Source organism: Schistosoma mansoni, chromosome 4, assembly GCF_000237925.1.
Source record: "Schistosoma mansoni strain Puerto Rico chromosome 4, complete genome".
NCBI lineage: Eukaryota > Metazoa > Platyhelminthes > Trematoda > Strigeidida > Schistosomatidae > Schistosoma > Schistosoma mansoni.
The window spans coordinates 575,206-601,173 of NC_031498.1; the positions used below are offsets into that span (position 1 = coordinate 575,206).

General features: G+C 36.3%; 1 protein-coding gene across 1 annotated transcript in view; it reads left to right on the forward strand.

Annotated features, from left to right (window-relative positions):
- Positions 1–25,430, forward strand: part of Smp_156040 (putative sugar transporter) — a gene marked incomplete at both ends in the record, with an annotated part of 61,650 nt that extends 36,220 nt beyond the window's left edge. Inside the window, 9 exons of the mRNA XM_018796476.1 lie at positions 1,495–1,678; positions 4,872–5,102; positions 6,497–6,586; positions 7,616–7,944; positions 12,347–12,497; positions 18,251–18,356; positions 19,524–20,086; positions 24,844–25,221; positions 25,422–25,430. Of these exons, the coding sequence (XP_018651614.1) occupies positions 1,495–1,678; positions 4,872–5,102; positions 6,497–6,586; positions 7,616–7,944; positions 12,347–12,497; positions 18,251–18,356; positions 19,524–20,086; positions 24,844–25,221; positions 25,422–25,430 (2,041 nt within the window). The remainder of the gene's footprint in view (positions 1–1,494; positions 1,679–4,871; positions 5,103–6,496; positions 6,587–7,615; positions 7,945–12,346; positions 12,498–18,250; positions 18,357–19,523; positions 20,087–24,843; positions 25,222–25,421) is intronic.
- Positions 25,431–25,968: the final 538 nt, after the last annotated feature.

Genomic DNA, 25,968 nt, shown 5'->3' on the forward strand with positions numbered 1-25,968 from the left:
CAATTGGTGAATGGTTGCTCAACTTCGTGGATCAATTGAAGTTAGACATTAACACCGTTGGTTGCCAGCTCGTTGGTCTATCGGTTAAGGGCTCCAGCTCGAGACTGGTAGGTCCTAGGTTCTAATCTCGCTCGCGAGGTGGGTTCGTGGTTGCGCACTGCTGAGGAGTCCCATAATAGGACGAAACGGCCGTCCAGTGTTTCCAGGTTTTCCATGGTGGTCTAGCTTCAATTGACCCACGCTTTCAACTATGAAAGATTTCAAATAGTTAATCTTGGATATTGGCGCGAAATTCATTCATCCATTTGGCTAAATAGCATTTTGACACTTAGGCTGATGTCAGTTCATGATGAAAACCCTAAATCTAATCCCTGACCCTAACCATCAACTGTAAATCGTAATTCTAATTCCTCACACTGTTATACAACCCTCATTTAGTCCTATTTGGTAGGTGGACATTCTTGATATCACTTTAACGTCTCTGAAATGTTGTCCATAAATTATAGTCTCACCGAAATTGCATTGAGTGAGTGAACAGAGACGACTGAACTCCTCTGTTTATTCCCTGTTCAATATTTTACCTAAATGGGATATCTATTATACATATTGCGCTTGGTGAAGCATAGCATTACTTGATAACATCTTTATATTACAGATACTGACAGATATGCTTCTGTTCAATAATGATTTTATTAATCCAGGACTATTTCAAATCTGTCTAAGATCAGTCTATGATGTAAACTACAAAATTTACCGATTTCAAAAACCCTCCTATATAGTATGTATGATTATGTACTCATTAGTGTTTAATGTCAGGGACGACTCCAGGATTTCTAGTGAGAGAAGCTTTAACCAGTGGAATTCAGTCATACCGAGTGTTAAGCAGTTACTGACTGATCACAATCGGAAATGGTTGAGAATTCATTGAAATTAGATAGGTAAACCAATGAATGCCACCTCAGTGGTTTGAAGATTAGACGCCGATTCCAAGACCTGAAGATCTTGGGTTTGATCCTCCCTCGGGTGATGGATCCACGCTTATGAGAATAATCATATTAGGAGGGAAAAGCTATCCAAGACTTCTTGGTTTCAATGGTTGGCCAACTAACATCAGTCCGTGATATAACCTATAAACTTGAATGTATTAAGTTTTTTCTATCTTATCATCATATTATCCACTGAAATGTCATCTACTGCATAAATCAGCATATAATTTCATCAGAATACTTATTTAACAGGAAAAGAATTTTGTGAATTAGGATAGTGAATAGAATGCAGCACATACAAATGCTTATCATCACTCCTTGAAGTTTCTTGCATTTATTCTGAGCAACAGAAGAATAATAGTAGACATTTTTATTGTAGTTTTAATGATGAAAGAATCGAATAATCAAAGATCACTTCTACAACATTTTATTGATTATTTGTTTACATTTGATACTGTTTGCATTTCGTCATTTTTATTGTTTATTTGTTTGTGTGTTTAAATACCAGGACACTGGCACTTCAATTAGACGGAAAAGTAACTTTAATTAATCGTCTAGAAAATCAACTAAACGAATTAAACTATAAATATTCTACACTGGATAAAGAATCATTGGATTTACGTCAGCAGTTACAACATCAACAAAAAGAATGTCATGATTATGCTCAAGTTGTACAATCGTTAGAGGTTCAGGTATTAATACTATACTGGATTTATTCTTATCCAAATATTATGTTTTACTATTGAACTTAAATTTTGTATTTAACAATTGATTGGACTCTGAGTTGTGACCGATTTCATGTATGTCAAGTTCTTTTCTTAAATGCTGATCGAATCCTATTCATTCAAGTTGTAATGTGGTCACTAGTCTATGTGCCTCTATATCTCTTGTACTATTTTTTAGATGTAAGATCTTGGTTGGGAAAAGTCGACAGGAAACTGAGGGTTTCTTTAGACCAGTGGCGACATCACAACTTGATCGACAGAATCTGATCAGCACTGAAAAAAAAAGCTTGACACGTATAATGTTGTTCACCATTCAGTGATCAACCAAATGTAAATACATCTCCCTCCTAAACGAGGTCAGTCGCGGCCCTATTCGCTTAGCGGTAACATCTCAAACTGTAATGTTGCGTTACCTGAGACCGACTCCGCCACGGAGTATCGGTTCTCCCTAGATTACTAGTACACCTTGCTGACGAGTATCAAATAGCACAAAACCTGGATCCAAAGTTTCCTATTGATTACCTCCAGCCACCAGCTTACACCTTATTTTTTATATAATGTATGTTCGTGTCGCACTTTTAACTAACTAGCTGATGGATATAATAGTAAATGGTATTTCAATTTGACTATATTCAGAATGTTTCAATTTGAATAAGACAATCTTCAATTAAAATATGTATAAAATGTTTAGATAATTCTATTTTTTGTCAAGAGATAAATTGTTGGTATGACCTGACTACGTTTTATTTTTAAAAGTAAATTAGAATTATTAATCAAGAGTAACGTAAATAAACAAAACATTTCCAAATCCTGGTATTTCTGTATGAAACCATAGGTAGGTAGGTTGAGAATATAACTTACGTAAGTAGGTTTTAATGTATATCCATTTAACAGGCTAGTGTCTGACGAAATCTCGGCGCGGGTTCAGAAGGCTCGATTTACTTTCACCAACTTCCGTCACTTGTGGCGTAGAAGAGAATTCGATCTCACTACCTGTTGGCACGGCTTCGACGAGCACAACGAAGCCTCTGGAGGCTCCAAAGGAGCCGAATAGATTCCATTCGTCGATCTAAAAGACCTGTGTCTTATGCTGCCCTCCCTGTGGTTGGACTGATATTGTGACAAATCATATATTCAAACTATTATTGTTCAAAAATATGTTCTGTGAATGTTTTTCAATGGTCAGCATCTAGCATGCATCTTCAATTATGTACTTTGTCTAGCCCTTGTGTTGCTATAACTATTTTTTTCCAAATATCATACATAAGATGCATGAATCAATTTTTTCTCCTTTCATTTCTTCAGAAGATAGATGAGAAGGAATGTATCGGAAAAATGGAGGTGTTTCCATTTGTGATTTCTTAGTACTTTTTTATCACAATAATTTGTAATCCTTTTATCGTAGCGTATGAATACAAACAGTTACCATTTATAATTAATCAGTTCAAAGATTTAAATTAAGAATATTAGTTTCAATGTTTGTACAGTTGGAAACTAGATGACCGAAACCAAAAATAACAAAACCAAATATAAATTATAATTATCTAATCTTATGAAAATTCCTGAGTTGAAACATCATACAAAATCATATCCTTTACGAAAACGTGAAGTTTTAATGGCCCGTAATCTTACTCTAGGTAGATCTTTTGCTGCTTGTTATCGATATATACATGTCCCCAATCCTATAAAATTATTGACTTAAACCGCGTTAGTGAATAATGGAATTAAATAAGTCAAATACGAGAATGAATTTCGAATACGTATGTTTCACATAATCATTGATCCAAACAGACGATCAAAGAAAGCGTAAAGGAGAGAGCGAAGTGAAATGAACGATGCACGGTGGAGAAAGCATGTGAGCCAACTCAATTTAGCCGAGCGTGAATCGATAATTATATGAAAAGCACACACGCTTACATAAAAACAGTCAAGGTTGATAAGCGAATAAGTGACAAGGAAAAGCTTGGCTTGAGAAGAATGAATAGATTGATCTATCCAGAGGCTAAAATAACATATTTGGACCTGACACAGTACCAGCCCCAACGAATCAATTTAGAAATAACCAACCTTCTTATATCTTCTATTTAAGAAACCTACTACATTATATTTTAATATTTGAATCCACAAATCGGTCTAAGCTAGACCACCTTTGAAAACCTGAAAGTGATTCTTTACATCTCTTTCACTTACCCATCATTTTAATAGTTAAATGTTTACAGCCTTCTTATGCTTACAAGATTTTGGAATATACACTCAACTATTAATATTTGAAGACCTAAAAATACTATTGATGTATTGTTACCAGTAGCTTTGCAATGTTAGAATAGAAAATGAAAATGCTTGATCAATTTGTAAAGCCTAACATAAAGTTTACTCAAAAAGTCAATGTGTCTACAATAGTTTTGGTCAATATCGATTTCATGTATTTTTATCTTCAATAGTATTAAGTTGACGGTCTTGATCACTTTTGAAGTATGATCACTTATCTAAATGAATTAGCGTCATGGTGGATTTTACTTATTGTGTGACTTTGCAGAAATGTTTAAAAGACAAGCTACAGAATCCGAGTTACATTGTGTAAGGACTTGACATAAGGTTATTCACTATCTACCGACTGATTATCGTAAATAATTTGTTATACTGAGGTTTCTATAGTAAAAAAGGCATAATCATCATGTCTTTGATTATAACACAAAATGACACTTATTTTCAGCCTCTGAGCACACGTAAATACTGGTACTCTCATACTACTACCACTCTGATATTTGTCTAGATAGTTTCATCTTCCCGTGCTCTTTTTATATAAAAACTCAAACTGATGTGCATATGTACCAGGTTTTACTTTGCGCATTACTAACTGAATACTATTTCCTATAAACTGTATTCCTAAAATCTTAAACAGTTATAGGTTCACATATTTAAATTCAGCATAAAACATACAAACCTAATTTTTTCGTAAAACTATTGAAGTTCGGATCCTTTATACATGCTTCGATTTGAGCACCCGGGCAGTATCATAGCCTTCACACAAATCAAATGAGATTTGTGTGGCGCATATATATCTGATGCCCCTTTATACCAATATTTTTGTGTTTAAATAGATAAATAAATACATACAATATTTACTAATCACATTTTGGTATATTTACTTTCATTCAAGAGTGAATTACTCAAAAGAACTACTTCTGATTCTGAGAATAGAATTAAACGTTTACAAATAGAAAATGAAGAAATTCATCATGATTTAACAAATGCACGTAATCTATGTGATAATTTAGAACGTCAAAAAAATTCATTACAACATCAATATACTATTAGTAGTTTTGAAACGAATCAAACGAAAGCCAAATTAATTGAAACAGAACGAGAATTAGTGGAACTTCGTAAACAAGTATACCTTATATGTTGATTAATTAAATAACCAAGTATTTTCAGTTTTTTTTGATCAATTAAAATGATCCAACTTTTTGCTAATAATCTTATCCAAATGCAATAAATCTATGTACAATTCGTATTTGCATGAATGGTAAACTAATATTTCTTGATAGAAGTCTTTAGTTGTATTCTGTTAGCTTCATTCACCACAAGTTGATCCCAGTTATGGTACCATTGAAAACCACTGATCACTGGATATTTGTTTAGTTCTGGTGTGAGACCCCTGAACAGTGATTATTCACGACTCAACCAGAGATCGAACACAAGACCTTTAAGTCTCATAATGAGTACTTAGACACTAAAGCACTTGGACCCCACCTAAGTCATGAATGGTTAAGTTCAGGTGTTTCAGCTAGGAGTGAAACCATTATTACATATGACCTTAGGTAACTGTCACACTATGTTACCGATAGATTGAATTTAGACTGTTACCATTGGTATTCAATCTTGATTTTTTTTTAAATTATAAAATTAAACTAGTTTTATAAATGTTGAAAATATTTCCAAAGTATTTTAATTATGAGAGAAGTAGGATTGATGCTATTATCCATTCTCGTTCGATATTCAAATTAATATATTTCCAAGCGCATAACTCATGTTGTAAACGACAATGCAAATAGGCATCCAAGAAATGTAGATTTGGCCAATCATCCATCATATAGCACCACTCATTCCAAAAATAGTCAAAAGGGTCTATTGATTAAGTGCTCTGGCACGAGACTGGTAGGTCCTGGGTTCGAATCTCGCTAGGCGAGGTCGTGGATGCGCACTGCTGAGGAGTCCCACAAAAGTGTAAATGACTTGTAAAACCTGTATTGTAATAGTGAGTGCAGTTGATTGATTCTAACACATACATTGTAAAACTATCTAACGTTGTCCTCCCCTTTCATTAAACCAATATATATGTTCATTTGACGGCTCCTAAATAGGAAAACAAAATCAATATTAACACTTCAATGATGTAAATAATCATTTAGAAGAATGAATTCACATGTACACCTTGATGGAAATGGACTGTTTGAGAATCATCACTAATAAATAACTACAAATTCTCCATCGTAGCTACAAAATAATCTTAGTACACTGTTTTGTTTTTTTAATCTAAACGCTTTACCTTGGAATAACCAACAAATCTTATCGGCTTCATTATGGTGTATATTACATATAGTTCATCCATGAGGTTTAGTTAACCTTTTTATAGATGAAATCTACATATCTTCTCCGGTTAAAATTTGCATTGTCTATAACAACTAGGTTTCTGTTTCGAATGATATACTCTGTTTTTTTGAACAATTAAAATTGATATTGTTGTACGAAACTTATGTTCTCATAACTTTCTATTTCTTCTAGGTTGATCGAGAACGTGAAGCTATGAAAAGTTTTGAGTTTGTTTTAGGATCAAGTCGTGAAGCTGAACATACAGCCCACCTTGAACTGAAAGTAAGTTATTTGTCAAAAGTTTCATCGTACTGATAGTGTTTTTCGCCTGGGATACCAATAATGAGTCGGTGAACTCTGTTGTTGTATTTGTTACACAACTGACAACTTGCACAAATCCTTTTCTTACAAAATGCAAGATAAAAAAACACTAGAAAACAAAATATGTCGTCATAAGTATCTTTATTATTTGACCTTACAGCTCACGTAACTATTTGCTTGAAATGCAAGGTTACAATTGAATTCATGTTATAATTCTCACCAAATACGTAAATAGAACGTTTTTGAAATATAACTGAGTATTGAATTTCTCGCCTCATCCTGATAAACGCTAATCATTTGAATTGTCTTATAAATTAGCTTAGCTTAGGAAGATTTATCAACTTCTACTAACCCTTCTTAGCTATTATTCAACAAGACTATTGAGAGTGTTCCCAAAAGCTGTTTTAAGCAAAGCTTTACGAAGCCTTAGCTGTGAATAATTTCCTATTCAATGGAAAGTAACTACGACTATGTATAAAGTAGGTACAGAGATGTCTCGGTTAAGAATATAGATCAATTCCTCAGTAGCATTTGGGTAGTTGTTATTAGGCGTTTATTTATCTTGTAAGTTTTGATTTTAAAAAGTTTGATAATTGGTTCTTACCATGCGTCCCTTTATTTGGATTTTGAATTTCCGTCAAGTATATTTTAGTAATATCAGTTAGAATTAAATTTAAGCTAGAAGATCAGTGGAATCTAAGGAAATAGAATTGTATAAGTGAGTTATCCAAAATACTTTCAACGACATAAACTCGACTGTTATGTATAAGTTACACTTATTATTTCATTGGATTATCTTACTAAAATATCAGCAATATATACGTGTTACAATCAAGAAAATGTTTCGTGTGTTGAACCACTTTTTACAAGAGACATTATAATATTTTACCCACCCTTGCCAATCACTAGGTGATGAATGTTAAATTATTGATCTTTTCCGTATTGGTTATATTTTGTTCATTCTTTGTTTAATTTTTTATTACATTTCAGGAATGTCATGCTGAATTATCTTCTTTACGTGAACGTTTGGCTAAAACAGAAGCTAAACTTTTAGACTCTGAATCTGAAGCTAAAACATTACAGAGACAATTACTATCACTACAAGAAACATCTCAAAATCATAGTTCTCCATCAATGAAAGCTCAAAAGTTTCTACACTCATCATCAGACACATACGACGAAAAACATCTAGAAAGTGATTTATTTAATGGTAGTATGAGTCCAAACATTGATCCATTGCCTAGTCCTACATCATCTATTGAATTACCTACTGATTACTCAACAAAAGGACCAACATCTTCACCGGTTCCTTGCCTAACGTAGGTTTTTGTCCATTTATTAATATATTTATAATAAAACATATTTCCGGAATGTTTCTGAGTAAGTGGTACTACTACTCCGAAATGATAAAAGGTTTTGTCAGGTGATTAGAGGCATTTAAATCTAGGTTTCATTTTAGCTGGTACTTGTCAACAAACCACACTTCTGATCTTGAGGGAAACGATAGTTCCTATGGGATTCTAACCCATATCACCTTGCTTCATAGTTTGAGAATTTAAGAATAAGTTATTCGGTCCATCACTTACCTGTAAAACTGACATACTGAAAGTGGATTTATTGACCAATGTCTTCTTAGTCTAGTCAACACTAAATGTTGATCGAATTCTGTTGAAAAAGTTGCAACGTTTTCACTATTCTAAGTTGCCTGACATCGGTTACATTATATTTTGGTGTTAAGTACTTGGAAGTAGAAAACTGGAAATTGTGAAAATCTAGGTTTCGTTCTAGTTAGCACTCGTCTAAAATGTGTATCAAAGATTGTGAATACATGAATAATTATTGTTAGTATCCTTAAAATATCTTTATCCACATTCTTCTTTTAGATATATTATCTTACATATAAAAGCATACTTGGATCACTTCAGATTACTTTTCTCTCCTCAACTTATTTATTTGAAAGGTTTTATTGTAATGTCAGTAAAAAAACACACATACTTGGATTTTATCGGGACCTGTACGATAAGGTCGTAATTTACAGGAAAGCAGTTATGTGATATCTCTAGCCTAGCTCACTTTATAATCAGATTATTAATCAGTTCACTTATTTACGAATTGACGCATCGACCAATTAAACAACAATCAAAACCTTAATGCTTATTGGTTCTGCTACGAAAAATGCCACTCAAAATTGATGGAAGAAAAATGAATTATTCTAAACTTTCCATTTATTCTGTCTCTCATATACGTATTAGCTTTGTCAATTACTCACATGTACTCTTGGACGTGTCTTATACAATTTATCTATTCGCTTTTTGTATTTACTATACCACTGATTCAGTGTTTTTTTCCGAACTATAACGGTTTAGGCAATCGCGTTACACCTTTCATTGTTTATCTATTGTTCCAGTAATACAATTGTAATGGTGAATGTAAACTCAAACGGAGACAAACAAATGTATTTCAATACAACGTTGTAGAATATCTTGATAAAATCTGAAAACAATACAGTAATTTTTTCATCTGCAAAATTTCGATCAATTGTCTCAGACTTTGTTGTTCCTTCGTTTCCAAGCCAATCACTCTGTTTTCGTTCTCTTCTCTTCGATCTTCTTAACCTTCTGCTCCCAGGCATTTCACTTTTGATTGGTGAAACATACTACTTATACTGTCGATATTATTAGTACACACCACATCATGTCCGAAATATACGTGTCCCAAATACACTTCTTCGACCTTTATTATCTACGTTATATCGACATGATTTGTCAACCCAATGTACGCTGCAATAAATGAGATCTGTATTTCGTTATCATTATTATAGATCATAGGAGTCTCATGGACCAAGAGTCATCAAAACATCTTTCAAAACAAAGAAAGAGGACATTACAATGAACGTCATCTAACGCTATGCGCCTACTAACGACTACAATAAAGACGTTAAAGACCAATTCTACGATAGGCTGCAGTCGAACGTCGAGAAGTGCTCAACAAAGGACCTGACCATTCTGACGGAAGTTTTAAATGCCAGGGTTAGAGTGGACAATGGATACGAAGACATCATTGACTGGGACGACATGGATTGGGGGAAAAGAACGAAAGAGGTGAGAGATTTGCAAACCTATGTGACTTCAATAAACTGGTCATAGGCGACACTTTATTCCCACACAAACGCACACACGAAACCACATGGTCGTCACCGAATCATACTACACAGAATCAAATTGACCATATCTGCATTGACAACATCACAAAAGTTTAATACTGCTTTCCTTTGAAATACTGACAAATTCAAGATAGCCATCAGCAACAGGTTCCAAGGCATTCACGATCTACTCAATGGAGAGGGAACTACTATAGAGAGCAACTGGAAAGGGATAAAAGACGCAATACATACAACATGTCAGGAGGTTCTGGGCCACAAAAATCATCACCACAAGGAATGGTTCACTGTTGATACACTGGATAAGATTGAAGAAAGGAGGAACAAGAATGCGGTAATCAATACCAGCCGAACAAGAGCAGAAAATGTCAAGTTACAAGCCGAATACATAGAAATAAACAAGCAAGTGAAAAAGAGCATCAGAACCGACAAACGTAAATATGTGGATGATTTAGCAATGACGGCGGAAAAAGCTGCAAGAGAAGGAAACATGAGAGAATTGTATGGTACAACAGAGAACCTCGCTGCAAATTGCCGTAAACCAGAACGACCAGTGAAAAGCAAGGAAGGAAATGCAATCACCAACATTGAGGAACTACGAAACAGGTGGGTAAAACATTTCAAAGAACTATTGAGTCGAACAGCTCCACTGAACCCACAAAACATCGAAGCAGCACTCATGGACCTCCCGATCGATATTGGCCCACCAACAATTTAAGAGACCAGCATGGTCATCAGGCAAATCAATAGCGGCAAAGCATCAGGATCAGACAACATTCTAGCAGAGCCACTGATAGCAGATTTAGCAGCAACTACAAAGATACTGTACATTCTCTTCAGTAGGATTTGGAATGAAGAACAAGTAACAACAGACTGGAAAGGAGAACTTCTGATCAACATACAAAAGATAGGCAATCTCAGCAAGTGTGATAAAAACAGCGGCATAACTCTTCTCTCAATGCCAAGGAACGTTTTCAACAGGGTATTGTTAAACAGAATGAGGGACTCCGTAGACGCCCAACTTCCAGACCAACAGGCTGGATTTCGTAAGCATCGATCGTGTACTGACCAAATCACAACTCTACGGATCATTGTGAAACAATCAATTGGATGGAATTCATTACTTTACATCAACTTCATTGACTACGAGAAGGCATTTGATAGAGTGGACAGGACAACATTATGGAGGCTTCTTCGACACTACGGCGTGCCTGCCTGAGAAGATAGTCAATATCAGAGGGAATTTCTATGATGGATTAAACTGCAAAGTCGTGCGTGGAGGACAGTTGACAGATTCGTTCGAAGTAAAGACCGGTGTGAGGCAAGGTTGCTTACTCTCACCCATTCTCTTTCTTCGTGATCGACTGTATCATGAAGACATCAAAATCTGGAGAAAAGCACGGGATACAATGGACAGCTAGGATACAGCTGGACAATTTAGACTTCGCAGATGATATGGCTCTTCTATCACACACGCAACAAATGCAGGAGAAGACGACCAGTGTAGCAACAGCCTCACCAGCAGCAGGTCTCAATATGCACAAAGAGAAAAGTAAGATTCTCCGATACAACAGAGCAAGAACCAATCGAATTACACTTGACGGAGAAGCTTTTGAGAATGTGAAAACATTTACATATCTGGGCAGAATCATTGATGAACACGGTGGATCAGATGCAGATGTGAGGGCGAGGATCAGCCAAGCAAGAGCAGCATATTTACAGCTGAAGAACATCTGGAACTCAAAACGACTGTCTGTCAACCAACACCAAGATCAGAATTTTCAATAAAAATATCAAGACAGTTCTACTGTATGGGGTGGAGACGTGGAGAACTACGAAAGCCATCATCAAGAAGATATAGGTGTTTATGAACAGTTGTCTACGCAAGATGCTTCGGATCCGTTGACCAGACACTATCAGCAACAACCTACTGTGGGAGAGAACAAACCAGATTTCAGTGAAGGAAAAAATCAGGAAAAAGCGCTGGAAGTGGATAGAACACACATTGAGGGAAGCACCCAACTGCATCACAAGGCAAGCTTCCACATGGAATCTTGAAGGCCAAAGGAGAAGTGGAAGACCAAAGAACACATTACGCCGAGAAACGGAAACAGACATGAAAAGAATGAACAATAACTGGACAGAACTAGAAAGGATAAAGTAGGTTGGAGAATGCTGGTCGGCGGACCATGCTCCATTGGGAGTAAGTAATTATAGGTCAAAAAGCAATCAGATAACGGACACCGATGAACGTAGTTGACGTGGGCGTCATCCTATAAATAGTTTTACTCAACTTTAATGGCTAATAATTTATTATTTGTTACGCGTACTTTCAGATTTTTCAATTTAACTGAAAATACTTGGTTTACCGGAGAAGGTTAAACAGATTTCAAGGTTTACACAGTTGATAAGATGTCTGATGTCTACTGAATAACAGTATGTTTTGTACATTATTTCTGTACTTATTGTATAGGGAACTAATTTACACCAAAATAAACCAAAGTGTAAAAAATTTGAGGTTCGAAAATAGTTCTTATCTTTGTTTTTAATTTCTTTCACAGGTTCTCATCAGAATTTCACGACACAAAACCTAATGTCATTTTATCTAGTTCACATCATCCATCAGAATTAATCTCATGTGATTCTTCTATGTGCGCCTCTATAGCTGATCACACAGGCCACTGTTTTCATAAACTGACTGAAATTGACCATGTAAGCGAATCGGTCACTAATGTATTCAACCCACTCTCAACCTGTAAAGATTCTGTTTCTATGCCCGATTTGAATTTTTCGCAAGGTGATGACAGCGGAAGACCTGTTTCTGAAAACACAGTATCAAATGAACAGTAACATATCTGTAGCTAAATGAGGAACTTAACTGCTCCTATGCTAAGATAGCTATTCACGTTGTTTGTTACACTATATTTTGTTGATGAAGTATTTTTTATTCTCCGGCGAGTCACTCAGCATGTGTCACAATGCTATTGTTATTAAATTATTTACTTTACATGTTTGCATATTTTATAAAAAATGTAAACATCTCACAAAATGCTAATTGTTATTCCATGCATCTATACTTATGTGGGATATAACAGTAGATAGGTCCTATAGTTCCTGACTTAGTTATTTGGACTGTAGGAACGTTTTAATAGTGAAAAACATTTAGGTCTAACTGCAATATAGCACTCACAACTGATCAGTTGATGAAAACTCACTGAATAGGATCAAGCTTGTGTAATCAATAAATGATACCCAAAGTAAAATTTCTATAACGTGGAATGTCGTCGCGCAAACGTCACATGAGATACAAAATATTTCAGTAGGAGTGGCTGGTATTCTGTCTATATGGCTGCAAAAACAGATGGACTCTAAGGCATAGGTTGAAGAAATATGCGAGCCAACACATGTACTAACATCTAGGAAGAAAAGATAACTGAAGTGCTATTACAAATACTACAACTGCGACTCGGCAGGACGTTCGTACACAGGTAACTCAACACTATGCTTTTATATATTAGCATGAGGAATAAAGCAAAGCGATGCAGAAACTAAAAGATAATGACTAACTGAACTTGTAAGAGAAAGATTTGGAAACATTTGGCTTACACAATTTGATGTCACATGATCAGCTTTTGGTTTAAAAGATCCGTATCCAAGCACTAATATAAAGAACTAATCTCCATTACTGTGGTCACTAACAAGGTACATAAGGAGAACGAGAATGCTCCCTATCTTAGCTTCAATCTGTCAAACTACACGGCCACAAAAAGGCATCTTAGTTCGCGATATGGCTACTAGAATGGTAAAGGTTAACGATGAACGCCCGTCACGAAATAGCGAGGGATATTATTCAAAGACCTATTCTCCATCAAGTACCGCAAGCTAGATATGCACCTTGAAAATAAAATTCAGGGTTATGTTGAGGGTAGAACGCATGCCACACTTTGAAAAAGGAGCCTGACGTAAGCACAAAAACTCTGAAGGATCCTGATTGCAGCTCTAACTTTGCTCTGAGTAATAGACTCAACGCCAAAATTGAGAACAGTAAGAAATATTTCATGGCAAGGGCAGCAGCCAAGATACAAGGCTACTCAAAATATCTATGAACTCATGATCAAACGGACATCTACAAACCGAAGGGCCTGCGTTCCTGAAAAGCCTAACAGTAAACATCCTACCAACCTAGAAATGGCACAAGTCTTTATTACAAGTTTCAATGATCAGGCAAATCAGAAACACACAAGCTCGAAATACTCTTAGACTTTTGTACGAACTGACCGATTAGTAAAAATCCATGTGGTTCTCACGTTGGAATCAAGGAAACGAAATAACGAGTTAAACTTAGCAAATCACCATCTCAGACAAGTTTGTTATATAAGTTTAGGTCAAATGTAACAACCAAACCACCATGCTAGATTTTAGACTACACATCCCTATGATAACCTAGCCCTCCAATACTAATAATAAACTAATATCCAGGGTGTTTAGATAGGTTAGACAGAATATTATCATTCTTGCTATTTCGTCTCTAAGTACGATCAGAATCTTAGTTTTTTGTAGTTTTGTGACTATGTTCGATGAACGAAATGTCGAATTTATTGTGAAATAACATTAAGCGGAATGACAATAATAGTTATCAATTATATTCGGAGTCAGTGGTGACATAGAACACAGACTAAAGCGTAGATAAATCCTGAGTATTATCTTTCAGACCATTGTTTACAACGGATGTTAGTGAAAATTTTTCAAGGACTTCAAAAATGCCCTGAAGGAGAGCTAACAGTCAAACATCAAAACCAAACCCACGAAGACAAGCATGGAAGTGATGTTGGTAGTTAAAGGAGGGAGCGCTTGTAATAATCGGTATCATGTGATATCAAATAAGATACATTTGGTGGTTTATCATCACAGTAAGTCGACGGAATTGATAGAACATCATCACAACGCTCTCTGATGCAACAAACGTCCAGATATTATCTTACTTTTCTCATTGCGAACTGCCCCATTTCGAATGCTCTCCCTGATTTAATGGTCTCAACCCCGTCAGTGAAGAGCTTGAAAAAGTCACTGAACATGCATGTACTCACACACAGATTATCATATTCCTCTTGGACCATCTGTGTCTCGTTCATGTCTCATAATTTGACTAGTGTTGTTATTACGGCATATCAGTGACTAATTCCTATCTAGCTTATTGTCGTCTCCGCTCCCCTATTGTTCCTGCAATTCTGTTATCTCAAAATGTCTGCATTATCAATCAATTGGCTTATTCGTTTATTTGTTTGTTGAAACAATCGTCTTGTCTTAGCGCTAGAATTATCCCTTTATTACTTTCATTTTGCAATCAATGAATCTCTTGCCTTGTAATCTGATCTTTGCTGATCAGACTAGTGCCTTTGGACATCACCTAATAGATGGAACCGTGCTGAAATAACTAGAATTCTTAGCAAAAAGTCAACTGTTATATACAAACATGTAAAAAAGATATTGAGGAAAGTATTGTTTAATGAGTAGTTGGTACGTAAGCACCGCTCATTATGGAACTCAAGGTTGTATCAATAGCAACAGTTTAAGGTAGGGACAACCTTTGGTTTATAATTGTTCATTGATTGAATGACCTGATTAATATCTTTCATTGAGTATTTGTGGTTTATTGCAGGCCAACTGATCTGAGAATTCATTTATATCTAAAGGGTTTTGTCCCAACGGAGATTCCAGCCAACTGTCTGAGTTGTTCATTTTTGACAAGTCTGTAAAACGAGCATTTAAATCTCAATGTGCCTAGATCAAAGTTAACGGCCTAAAACGTGAAGTACGTATCTGAAACTGAAGCGAAAGTCTAATACCATGGAACAAAAACTCTGTAGGATAATATCAGTGCTGAGATGAACATCAGCTGAACCACAAATTCAAATCACTTAAAAAATACTTTACAGGTGAATGTTTTTTGTTTATGGAATTTAGAGTGTCGAAAGTACTCAATGAATCTTCCTAGCAACCGATATACTCCTGTTTTAGGCACCCTCTCTTTAGAGAATGGTTAAAAGTGCTAAAACTATCAGTATTGAAATTCTACCGTTAAAGAACATAAATGGTCAACTAACTGGGATGAGTTCAGTATTCGGACATATAAAGCATCTTGTTTCGTTGAAAACAGCTGGGTAGGACTAATCTATACTGCCGAAACAATCAGAAGCTTTCGCGGGTTTTCAAGGTCATGGCGCTAAGTTCGGTACCTGATGCTTACGTACGATCGGTTTACAGCGGATTTTAGGGAAGACGTGATAATTCAGCGTCTACAAGAGAAGTGATTATAAGATTTTGGCGCGAAATTCAGTTATCCATTTGGATAAATAGAGTTTTGGCATTGTAGCTGATGTCAGTTCGTGATGAAAACCCTAAGTATAATTCCTAGCCTTAACCGTGAACTTTAAATCATAATTTGAATTCTTCACACAGGTTTATACCCTCATTTGGTCTTAGTTATTATGTTGACACTCCCAGAGTCACTCTAGCGTCGCTCAAAGGTTGTCCATAACTTATAGTCTCACCCATAACCCTAAACCTTAAATCTAACCCTAACCCGTAAACCATACCAATATACTAACATTATGGAAGCTATGTGTTCGAGGCTAAAAGAATTTTAGAGACCTTATCATGGTTTCAGAGGTCGACTACTATGGAGCCATATGGGTGTGTTCCTGTACCGTATGCACTATGATTTTAGAACTTCTGAACCTATATCTGACCTTGAGAAGTTTTTGACTCATGTAAAAGAAGTGTTTCCACTTTAATTCTTCGGTTTTGTATAATAAACTTTTAGTGTACACTAACTGTCTTCTGATTGGCTAATATTTCTCAAGGTCATTTAAGATTCGTTCAAAGGTCGGCAGTATAGTTTAGTCCTACCGGTGTTAGTTGGTAAGATAGAAATTTTGACCCGTGGGGAAGTTCCTCATAATAATAATAGATAGAGCATTATATTTTCGTTAGGAACTACTCTATTCAAGACAACTAGTAGTTCCACAGTGTATGATCTGTGGTGTCTTAGGCAAAGTTCATAAAAACGTGGGACACAGAGGCCAAAAAAATGACGGAAGCCGTCAAACGTAGATATTGGTGGCCGAAACAAAGGGAAATCAAACAGCATTGTGTCAGGGCTCGAAAGACAACCCGCGCGCACCCTTAGTAAGTGTGGAACCAGGTTACCTTGGCAAGATGGTGAGAATCGACACTATCGGGACATTACGGGAAACTAACAGGGAAAATAATCATATTCTGATTACGGTTGGTCACTACGAAATAGTATGAGGTGATTCACCTAGGTAGTATGAATGTTTAAACTGTCTATTGGAAATACACCTAATTTGCTATGGATAAAAAGAGATGTGAGGCCTCCAGCTGAGTTGTTGACACCAGCAATGCACCAAGAACCTTTATTAGATTCAGACACGGTGTGAATCTTCGAGAGGATATATCGAGGTATCATAATATGGCTTGAGTACAGTTGGGTGTGACACAAAAGTATCAGAAAAAGTACTATGACAAGAAGACTTATGGAGTACCTTTACAATCAGGAGAAAAAGTATGGTTAAAACCAGACAACCCACCGGCTGAGGTACTTACGAAACTACATAGAAAATAAACAGGTGAAGTTTAAAAACTTGTATTAATTTTAATTTGGTTATTTATTCTCTGAAGAAGTAGCTTGCGCTGAGCCACGAAACGTCACAAAATCTAGTTTTTCTACTCATCGTGATATTACAAATATATTATTTATTTATAACAATCTACCCAATGCTCAATTTATTCAAAAGAATCGACTCTAGTTCTAGCGAAATGAAAATTTAGTTTTTTTTTTAAAATCTACCAAGTATTTTGTACAAGTTGAAGGTACATATCCAGTTTTTTCAGTAAACAACTGCATCTCCGACTAGAATATTTAGTTTAAATGTCGGGACTTTTATTTAACACTCATAAGTATCTAGATTGATCTGATAATTACTCTATTTCACATAGTACATTATAAACATATCGCAATATGTTTGTGATTATTTTTCCAACTTCTGTTATACCTGCTAGTAAAGTTTCTGAATCAATAGAAAGAATTCGCTTCAAATCTTTTCAACGTTATTTATAGAATATATCAACCAGGCTATACTCTGATAAGATGGTAATGAATCCTTACAGTTAATCAGTTTTTCGTCGTATGCTTAAGCGAGCTAGCTACTTGGGCTACTATTTTCTCAAACCTAGTATTAGATTTACTTGTTATTACGAATTAGTGATTCAATTATATCACAGGTAATACAGGGTCCGTTACCCTTCTTTCTCAGTTTGATTGTGTAGGAAATGTTAAGAGTCAAGCGTAGTTATGAAATTCCGTAGAGTATCAGTCACCAGACATCTTAGTTAAGTATTTCTATATATTAACTGAGTAAACACATCAATTTTTCCTTTTTTAGATTCACTCGAACTCTTTTTGTGTTAACGACCAGCTCTGTGTCTCAATGGTCACTAGTCGATTCTATTTTGTATTACTTGTTTCCATTTTGAGTGCATTTACTTCTGGTAAGCAAATCTCTGTTTTATCGTTATTTTTTAACTATAGACCAACTGGTTTTAAATTTAGCTGAGGAAATCAGCAACAATCATTAAAACACATTTTGTTGTGGCAATTACAAATAGAATATTACCAGTAATGAATATTTAATCACCCAAAACAATAAGTTGTTCATTTTCCTTGACCGTATTTGGTTATAAATGGTGAATTGTGCTTTTGACAGAAGTAGTTTATACAATAGTCCGGCAATTTCGAAAACACCAGAAAACATCTAGTTCTATCCTAAAACTTATATATTTTCCTGTATTTCTTCACTTGCTTTTGTTAGTGAAAATTTCATTATTTCGATGAAGAATCTATCAACTGAAGAGACTGAGACTTGTTACACATGCGCAAACACTTCTTACGTCGACACTTAATATCTTCTGATGTAATAACAGTTCCTCAAAGAACCTAGAGGCTTACAAACCAAAATGTGGTATTTACCTATAAAGTTATTGACAATTTAAGTGAGCCATGCTTGTAGGCACAAGCTGTCTGGTTCGAGTTCTCATGAGTATCACAGCCAGTGCTTGAAGACTATCCAACATGACTCAGAGTCAGTCGCAATAACATAAATGCATTCATTCTTTTCTTTCCTTTAAATCTTAAGTTTCAAATTATTTTATATATTTTATTCCGCGACTTCATAGATTTTTCTCCAATTAGATTGTCGGTGCCTAATTTTTTATCACTAAAATTACTGCTTTTATCGCTTGTTTATTCATCTTGATAATTTAATCTTTCTGTTTTAACGTGATGTGATTTAGACAAATGGATACATGTAACGGGTCCTATTTTGTTTATGAGTGTGTAACCGATTATCCAACCAGGATGTTTTTAAAACACCTCAAATGTTATACATTTTCTCTGGGTAGCCAGCTAACAGAGTATGTGCAGACATTTATAGAATATGTGACCGTTTCTTCGAAATATGTCTTCAAGAATCCCATTATTGTATGACTTGTTATTGTATACGAGATTTAAATCATTTGGATATTGAACATGCCAGAACGTTTTTTAGGATTATAAGTAGTGGGTGCTTGAATCATAATTTGAAAATAGACTATTTCCATATTAGTTCAATTATATATAGTGTTATCACTGTTTTGATTGTATCAATTTTATTTATGTAGGATTAACATTTGGATTTTCATCAGCAACTACACTTCAAATTTATTTCAACACTATTTGGGCAGCAGTTTTTGGTAGTTTGTTAAATGTTGGTGGAGTAATTGGATCTTTGTGGTCGACGTGGCTTATTTGCCATTATGGACATCGTCGCACACTATTTCTTTCTTATAGTCTATCTATCTTGGGATGGGTGTTATTGTTTTTTTCATCGCCAGCTGTCTACGAACGATATTCGCCAACTGTTCAATTTATATTAGGACGTCTGCTAACTGGTATAGGATGTGGATTAACTTTGACTACTAATGTGATCTATGTCTATGAGATAATTCCATCGTCATCGAAAGTATTGATGGGATCATTGTTTCAAGTTGGTATAACATGCGGAATTGTTGCTGATTATACACTTGCAATTTTTTTAAACTGGGATGTTATTTCTTTGGTTTGCGCTCTGGCTGTTTCGTTTGTTGCCTTTTTAACTTACATGTTACCCGAATCTTCTGAATGGTGCGTTAAAATGGGTAATTTACAATCAGCTGAAGCATCTCATTATTGGTTGTATGGAAATGTAAGTGGTTGTTAGGTCTACAAATTTGTTTGAAATAAGTAAATTCTGTCCCAAAAAATATTATAAATACAGTGTAATGAATGATTGTATACATCCCGTAATTGACACTATCACACTTTTGTGCAATTATTTACTTGGTTCTGTGATGTCTATTACGTAAACCATAATGGAAAAATATTTTTGAGATGCAATTATAACCATGGTATTATTGATCAAATAGTAACTTCATTGTTGAATATCTAGTTTTCTTCGAACATCTCGTGTTGAGATACAGATAATCTAATGTTATCTATGAAGGAAAACCTAACCACTACAATAGTCCATGTTTCTATACCTATGCAATTCAAGGCGTATTGTCGAAAAAATCGCTTTATTGACTTATTCTTGGGTACCTGGGTATGAGCTGCACTCTAAGTGTAAGGGGGTCAGTAATTCTCACCCAACTGCTCAAACTGGAATAGTTGGAGATGAGTACAATCAACCAATGGCAAAGTCTGAAACTGTTTCTTGAAATGTTTTCTTTATTTTCTCTCTGTCTGTTTCTGTAAAAGTATTAGCCTCCATTTAGGGTCTATTATTTTGTGTAATTTCAACTTTACCTATCATAAAAATTATTTACGCAAACGCTGGCGTAAAAAGGAATAAAGTTACAGAGAACCATATGCAATTGAATCTATGAATGTATTTATCAAAGTATGTTTCGAAAAATCTTTTGGAGTTAACCTATGATCTCTGCCATTAATTATCGTATTTTCTATGCATATTTTAAAGAAGCATTATTTTAGGCCAGACAAAAATGCTTTGTTGTTATTTGAATCCTTGTTTTTATTGTGAATGATTATTTTACACGAAATTTAATAAAATAAACTTTGTCATCAAGGATAAAAACGGACTTCAGTCAGTCAAGTCAGTCAGCTACAACGTAGAACCAGGCACATATATACATCGTTCCAAGTTGCCACACCTCATTGGCACAACAAGATGAACACCGAATTCACAGAAGTAGTTAATTTAATAGTGGTAATATATGAAGGAAAGATTGTATATAAGGATATAGTACAGGAAGAAAAAAGATATGAAGCAATTTTAATCTCATAGTTTGAGGGAAGATAGAGAGTGTATACACCTATGCCATTGTGATCGATTCTGAGCCATGTCACCCACAATCTCCAACCATTGGTTACGATAGTCACGCGGACCCCGACTAAGTAGTCTGTATCTACTAACATGGCTTAGACTAGAGGTCAGTGACGTTTCGGTTCGGCCGCCCCTAACTTTCTTCCAACAATCCCCAATACTAGTCAGCATAGCACGTCGTGGTAATCGGTGTTCAGGCATACGTAACACGTGGCCCAACCATCTCAGTTGATGAAGATTCACAACCTCATCAACTGATTTACCATCATTCCCTAATATCATGTGTCTAACCTCACTATTACTTACCAGGTGATCCCAGCAGATGCGACCAATATTTCTAAGTTATCTGTGACCAAATACTAGTAACTTACGAGTATCTTCTACTCTTAATGGCCATGTTTCACAGCCGTAAAGTAGAACAGAACGGACTGCTGCGCAATATACTCGTCCCTTAATTGATAGACGGGTATCTTGCCATCGCCATAGGTGACGTAAGTTGGCAAAAGCCAAACGAGCTTTTTGAATCCGTGCTGAGATTACGTCAGACACCAACCCATTAGGGCTGATCAGACTTCCAAGGTAAGTGTTGTTGACGCGTTCGACTACTTCACTTCCTATCCTTAGTTCAGGTGTTGACGCAGGCCAGTCCTGGAGTAACAATTTACATTTGGAGGGGAAGAAACGCATTCCAAATATCCTGGCATTGTTACTTAGTTCTAACAGAGGACTCTGCATTCTGCCAGCGTCTTCACCAAACAGGACTATGTCATCTGCGTATTCTAAGTCGACAAGTGGACCTCCTGGTAGGAGATCAATTCCTATTTCCAGCAATAGGTCTATAATGAAGTTAAATAAGAATGGGAATAGTGGACAGACTTGTCGGACACCACTTGAGGTTGTAAAATCAGATGACAGTTCGTCATAAGCTCTCACTCCATTGGTAGTGTTCGAGTAAATAGACTTCACAAGGTTTATGTATTTCTGAGGTACAATCACAGACACTACCACAGAGCCTCTCGGTCTGCAGAGTCAAATGCTGACTTTAAGTCAAGCAAAACTATGATTGTCGGATGCCGATAAGCATGTCTGTGCTCTAAAACCTGACGAATAGGGAATATGTGGACGATACAGCCACGACCAGGTCTGAAGCCAGCCTGATTTTCCCGTGTTTGCAGTTCACGAGTCTTAGTTAGGCACCCGATAATTATTGAGGCTAGTATTTCAGATGCTGTATTAGTCAAATTAATCCTTCTACGGTTGTCACAGGATGATTTTGACCCCTTCTTATATATTGGGACAATCGGAGGTTGTGAGCAGTCAGACAGGATTACGTCCAACTCCCAGATTTTAGCTAAAATATTAGTCAACATAATGCCTAAAATTGGACCACCATACTTAAAGGCCTGTGGAGCCAATCCATCTGGACCAAGTGCTCTTCCTCGTTCCAGATTAGCTATAGCCTTTTGAACTTCAGCTAGAGTCGGGGGATCTACTTCAATGTTCCTTTCAGGCTGTCTCTCCTTATGCTTAAAACTAGTGTTTGCTAAAAATAAACGAATGTGTGAGCATAGTTGCAACAGACAATCACCATTATTTGTTCGCTGAGCTGGAATACTAAAATACCTACCTAAATGACTTTCTGTTTGGTTTAAGCTACCTAATCGGGCATTAACGTCACCTACTACGAGTGCTATGTCTGAGCGCTTAACTTTATGAAGAAGTTCAGAGTGCTTTCTGTAAAAGTAATCTTTCACTTCCTCCAGTCTGTAGTCAGTGGGACTGTAGGCAGAAACTACGAAAAGACAACGAGGTGTGTCCCTATCCTTCTGGATTCTTACAGAGCCGTTTGGCCGGACAGCACATAGGCGACTGTTAACAAAGATCCACTCTAATAGTGCTTGTTCTGCCCTCGTACTTAGTGCTATGCCTACACATACAAGTCCACAAGAACTAGCTGTTATGAATTTAAAAAATAGGCTGTCTCCAATTTGTGATTTTATGTCCGGCTTTTATCACGTTATTTATCCATCAGTCGGAATACGACTTTTCCAATCTTAGTACTGTGCCAAATCAATGACGTTCGACCGGTATGAGCAGTCTAGCGTCATTATTGGTCGCTTGTCCGCCTAGCACTTCCAATTGAGTCCAGAACAATAATGACACTATACTTGGTTTATATATCAGACAAACAGACCGCATCACACCATAAAATAGAAAATAATATTTGTACAAGATCAAGCCAAATGTGGCTGTGAATGTGGGAGACAATAATCAATAAACTGAATATCATTTAGAGACAGTAAATCGTATAATAATAATTTATAGGTCAAAATGGAGCTTATAATAAGATGAATATATATAGATTAAATCTAATCACTTAATAGTTATACAATAACAACATATATAGGATAATCATCCATTAATAGGTCCCTGAAGTTACCCGTACTATGCCTTTGCTAGGATATAACACTAGCCATCAGTTCGCCAGATACAAGGAGGGTGTATCTCGTCAGCTCTCCATTTTGGCGAAGTGAGGTTAAGTGAATGACCACACTAGGATCCTGTATGTGTGTTTCGGAGACACAGCATAAATCAATGGAATGAGGTTCTAGGGTTTTAGCCAAGGAGGCCTGCTGGCTGATTTGACATGGTGCGTACGTTGGAGGCTCCAATGTGTGGTTTGAAGCGAGGTTTCAGTAGACCTGCGATAGTGTTTCGCGCACCAGAATCGTTGGCTATTGTGTCACTTTAGGAGGAAGTCAAAAGAGGATGTTTACTGTTGAAAGTCGATGAAGGAGGAATAACAGGAAGTGAAGAGGGAGATTGATTATGAATACAGTGATCTTTAGTGGTGTTAGAGGTACGAGGGCAGTTATCATTTCCCAGTTGCTCACACCGTGAGACGTTTCTACTGGAGATACCTGAAAAGGAAATTGGATTAGAAGTGGTCTTAGTGACCTGAAAGCGTGGCCGCAGTACCCAACGTACAACTGCTTGAGGTCGGTCACACACAACCTTTCTGTTGGTAATTTTTGTGTTAGCTCCGTACTTGTTGGGACCTTACCCCCGGAGACGGATATCCGTGGGATATGGCGAGATGTGTATTCTTAGGGTCAACCTTTTCTAATCCTACCCCTCCTTGTGGGAAGGTAGCATCTCTGTTATGCTGGTTGTCTGCAGGAAACACCTTACTGCTGTCACACCTCTGCACAGTCAGCAGTACGACTTCGCCTTCGGACCTTGGGTCTGCTGTTTTTAGTCTTACCGCCCTTCAACCGACCTGTCTGACATGGTAGAACCTTGAGGAACGATTGTTCCAGCCATTATAGCTTGATTGTTTCATTATGATAGGCAAGCCCAACCACCACGTCAAGGTAGCAGCGACGATCGGGACCGGACTTCAGTTTATCATATAAAAAGCTATTCGGTTCTATATATATATATAATGAAATTAAAGTATATTTATAAGCACAGTTTAGCAGTATATCTGATTTTCATTTTAGTTATACACATTTAAAATGGTTTGGTCAATGTTTAAAATATCACGAAACTTCATAGTTAGTGTCAAAAATAAGAAAAAAACTGATGTCATTGTCAACTGTTTTTTTATTTCAATTTAGGAGATACCTTTTAAAGAAAATGGGAATAACTTGATAATCAATGGAAATGTTTCTCATGATCTATCAAATCTTAGCACAAAGTCATACACTGGTTCTTCTTATGTATTGATTGATTCAACGTCTAAGCTTCGAACGATTTTTATACTTATGACACTTCAACAGTTAACAGGGATGAATGTCATAATCTACTTTGCTGAATCGATTTGCCTTTTTGGTGGGCTAGTATCATATCAATGTGGATCCAACATTGGATTGTGTCTGTTTATTTCTAGTATTGTGTCAGTGTTTGTGGTCAGAAAATTCTCCTGGAAAAAACTACTACAAGTTGGTGCCGTAATCCTGGCTTTATGCCATCTGTGGTTTTCATTAACGGTATTAGTGAGTGACCAGTTTATAGAATATAACGTCGTTCTCTTTTATTTATTATTTATGATCTTAAAGAAATCCATGTCATAGAGTAACAATGGCACTGTCAACTTAATCAGGTTGTTAGTCAACCAAGTGAATCTAGTTAATTATCGTCAGAATTTTGTTCTTTCATTCTCTTTTGATACCCAAGATATTATTCCGTAAACAAGGTTTCTTAATATAAACAAACATAGAGGGTGGCTGCGACTTACTGGACGTAGGAAAGACACTGCAGGGAAACCTCTAAGGGTTCTACTTAATGATAAGCAAGCTAAGAATATATTTCAGGAACAACAGGAAAAACAGTTAGACAGACATGTAAGTTGTGTCCACCCCGAAGCAGCGTGGTATGACATCCGAAAAGCTGTGGAAACAGCTGTGATATTCGCTAGTAAGGTAAGCAATAAGGTCAGGGAGAAACAATGGATCTCGGCAGCATCTACCGCACTGATAGATGCTCGAAAACTCATCCCTCCTGGCTCTAAACATAACGAAGAGCGAAGTCAGCTTAAGCAAAGGCTAATAAGAAGCCTACGCAATGATCGTGAACAGTGGTGGGTAGCGAAAGCAAGAGAGATGGAAAAGGCAGCGGCGACAGGTAACAGCAGACAGCTGTTCAGACTTATTAAAGAAACCGGCATTAGGAACCCAACTATTAGCGAAACTATCTCAGACAAAGACGGGCATATCATTCATTCTCAATCCAGGAGATTGGAT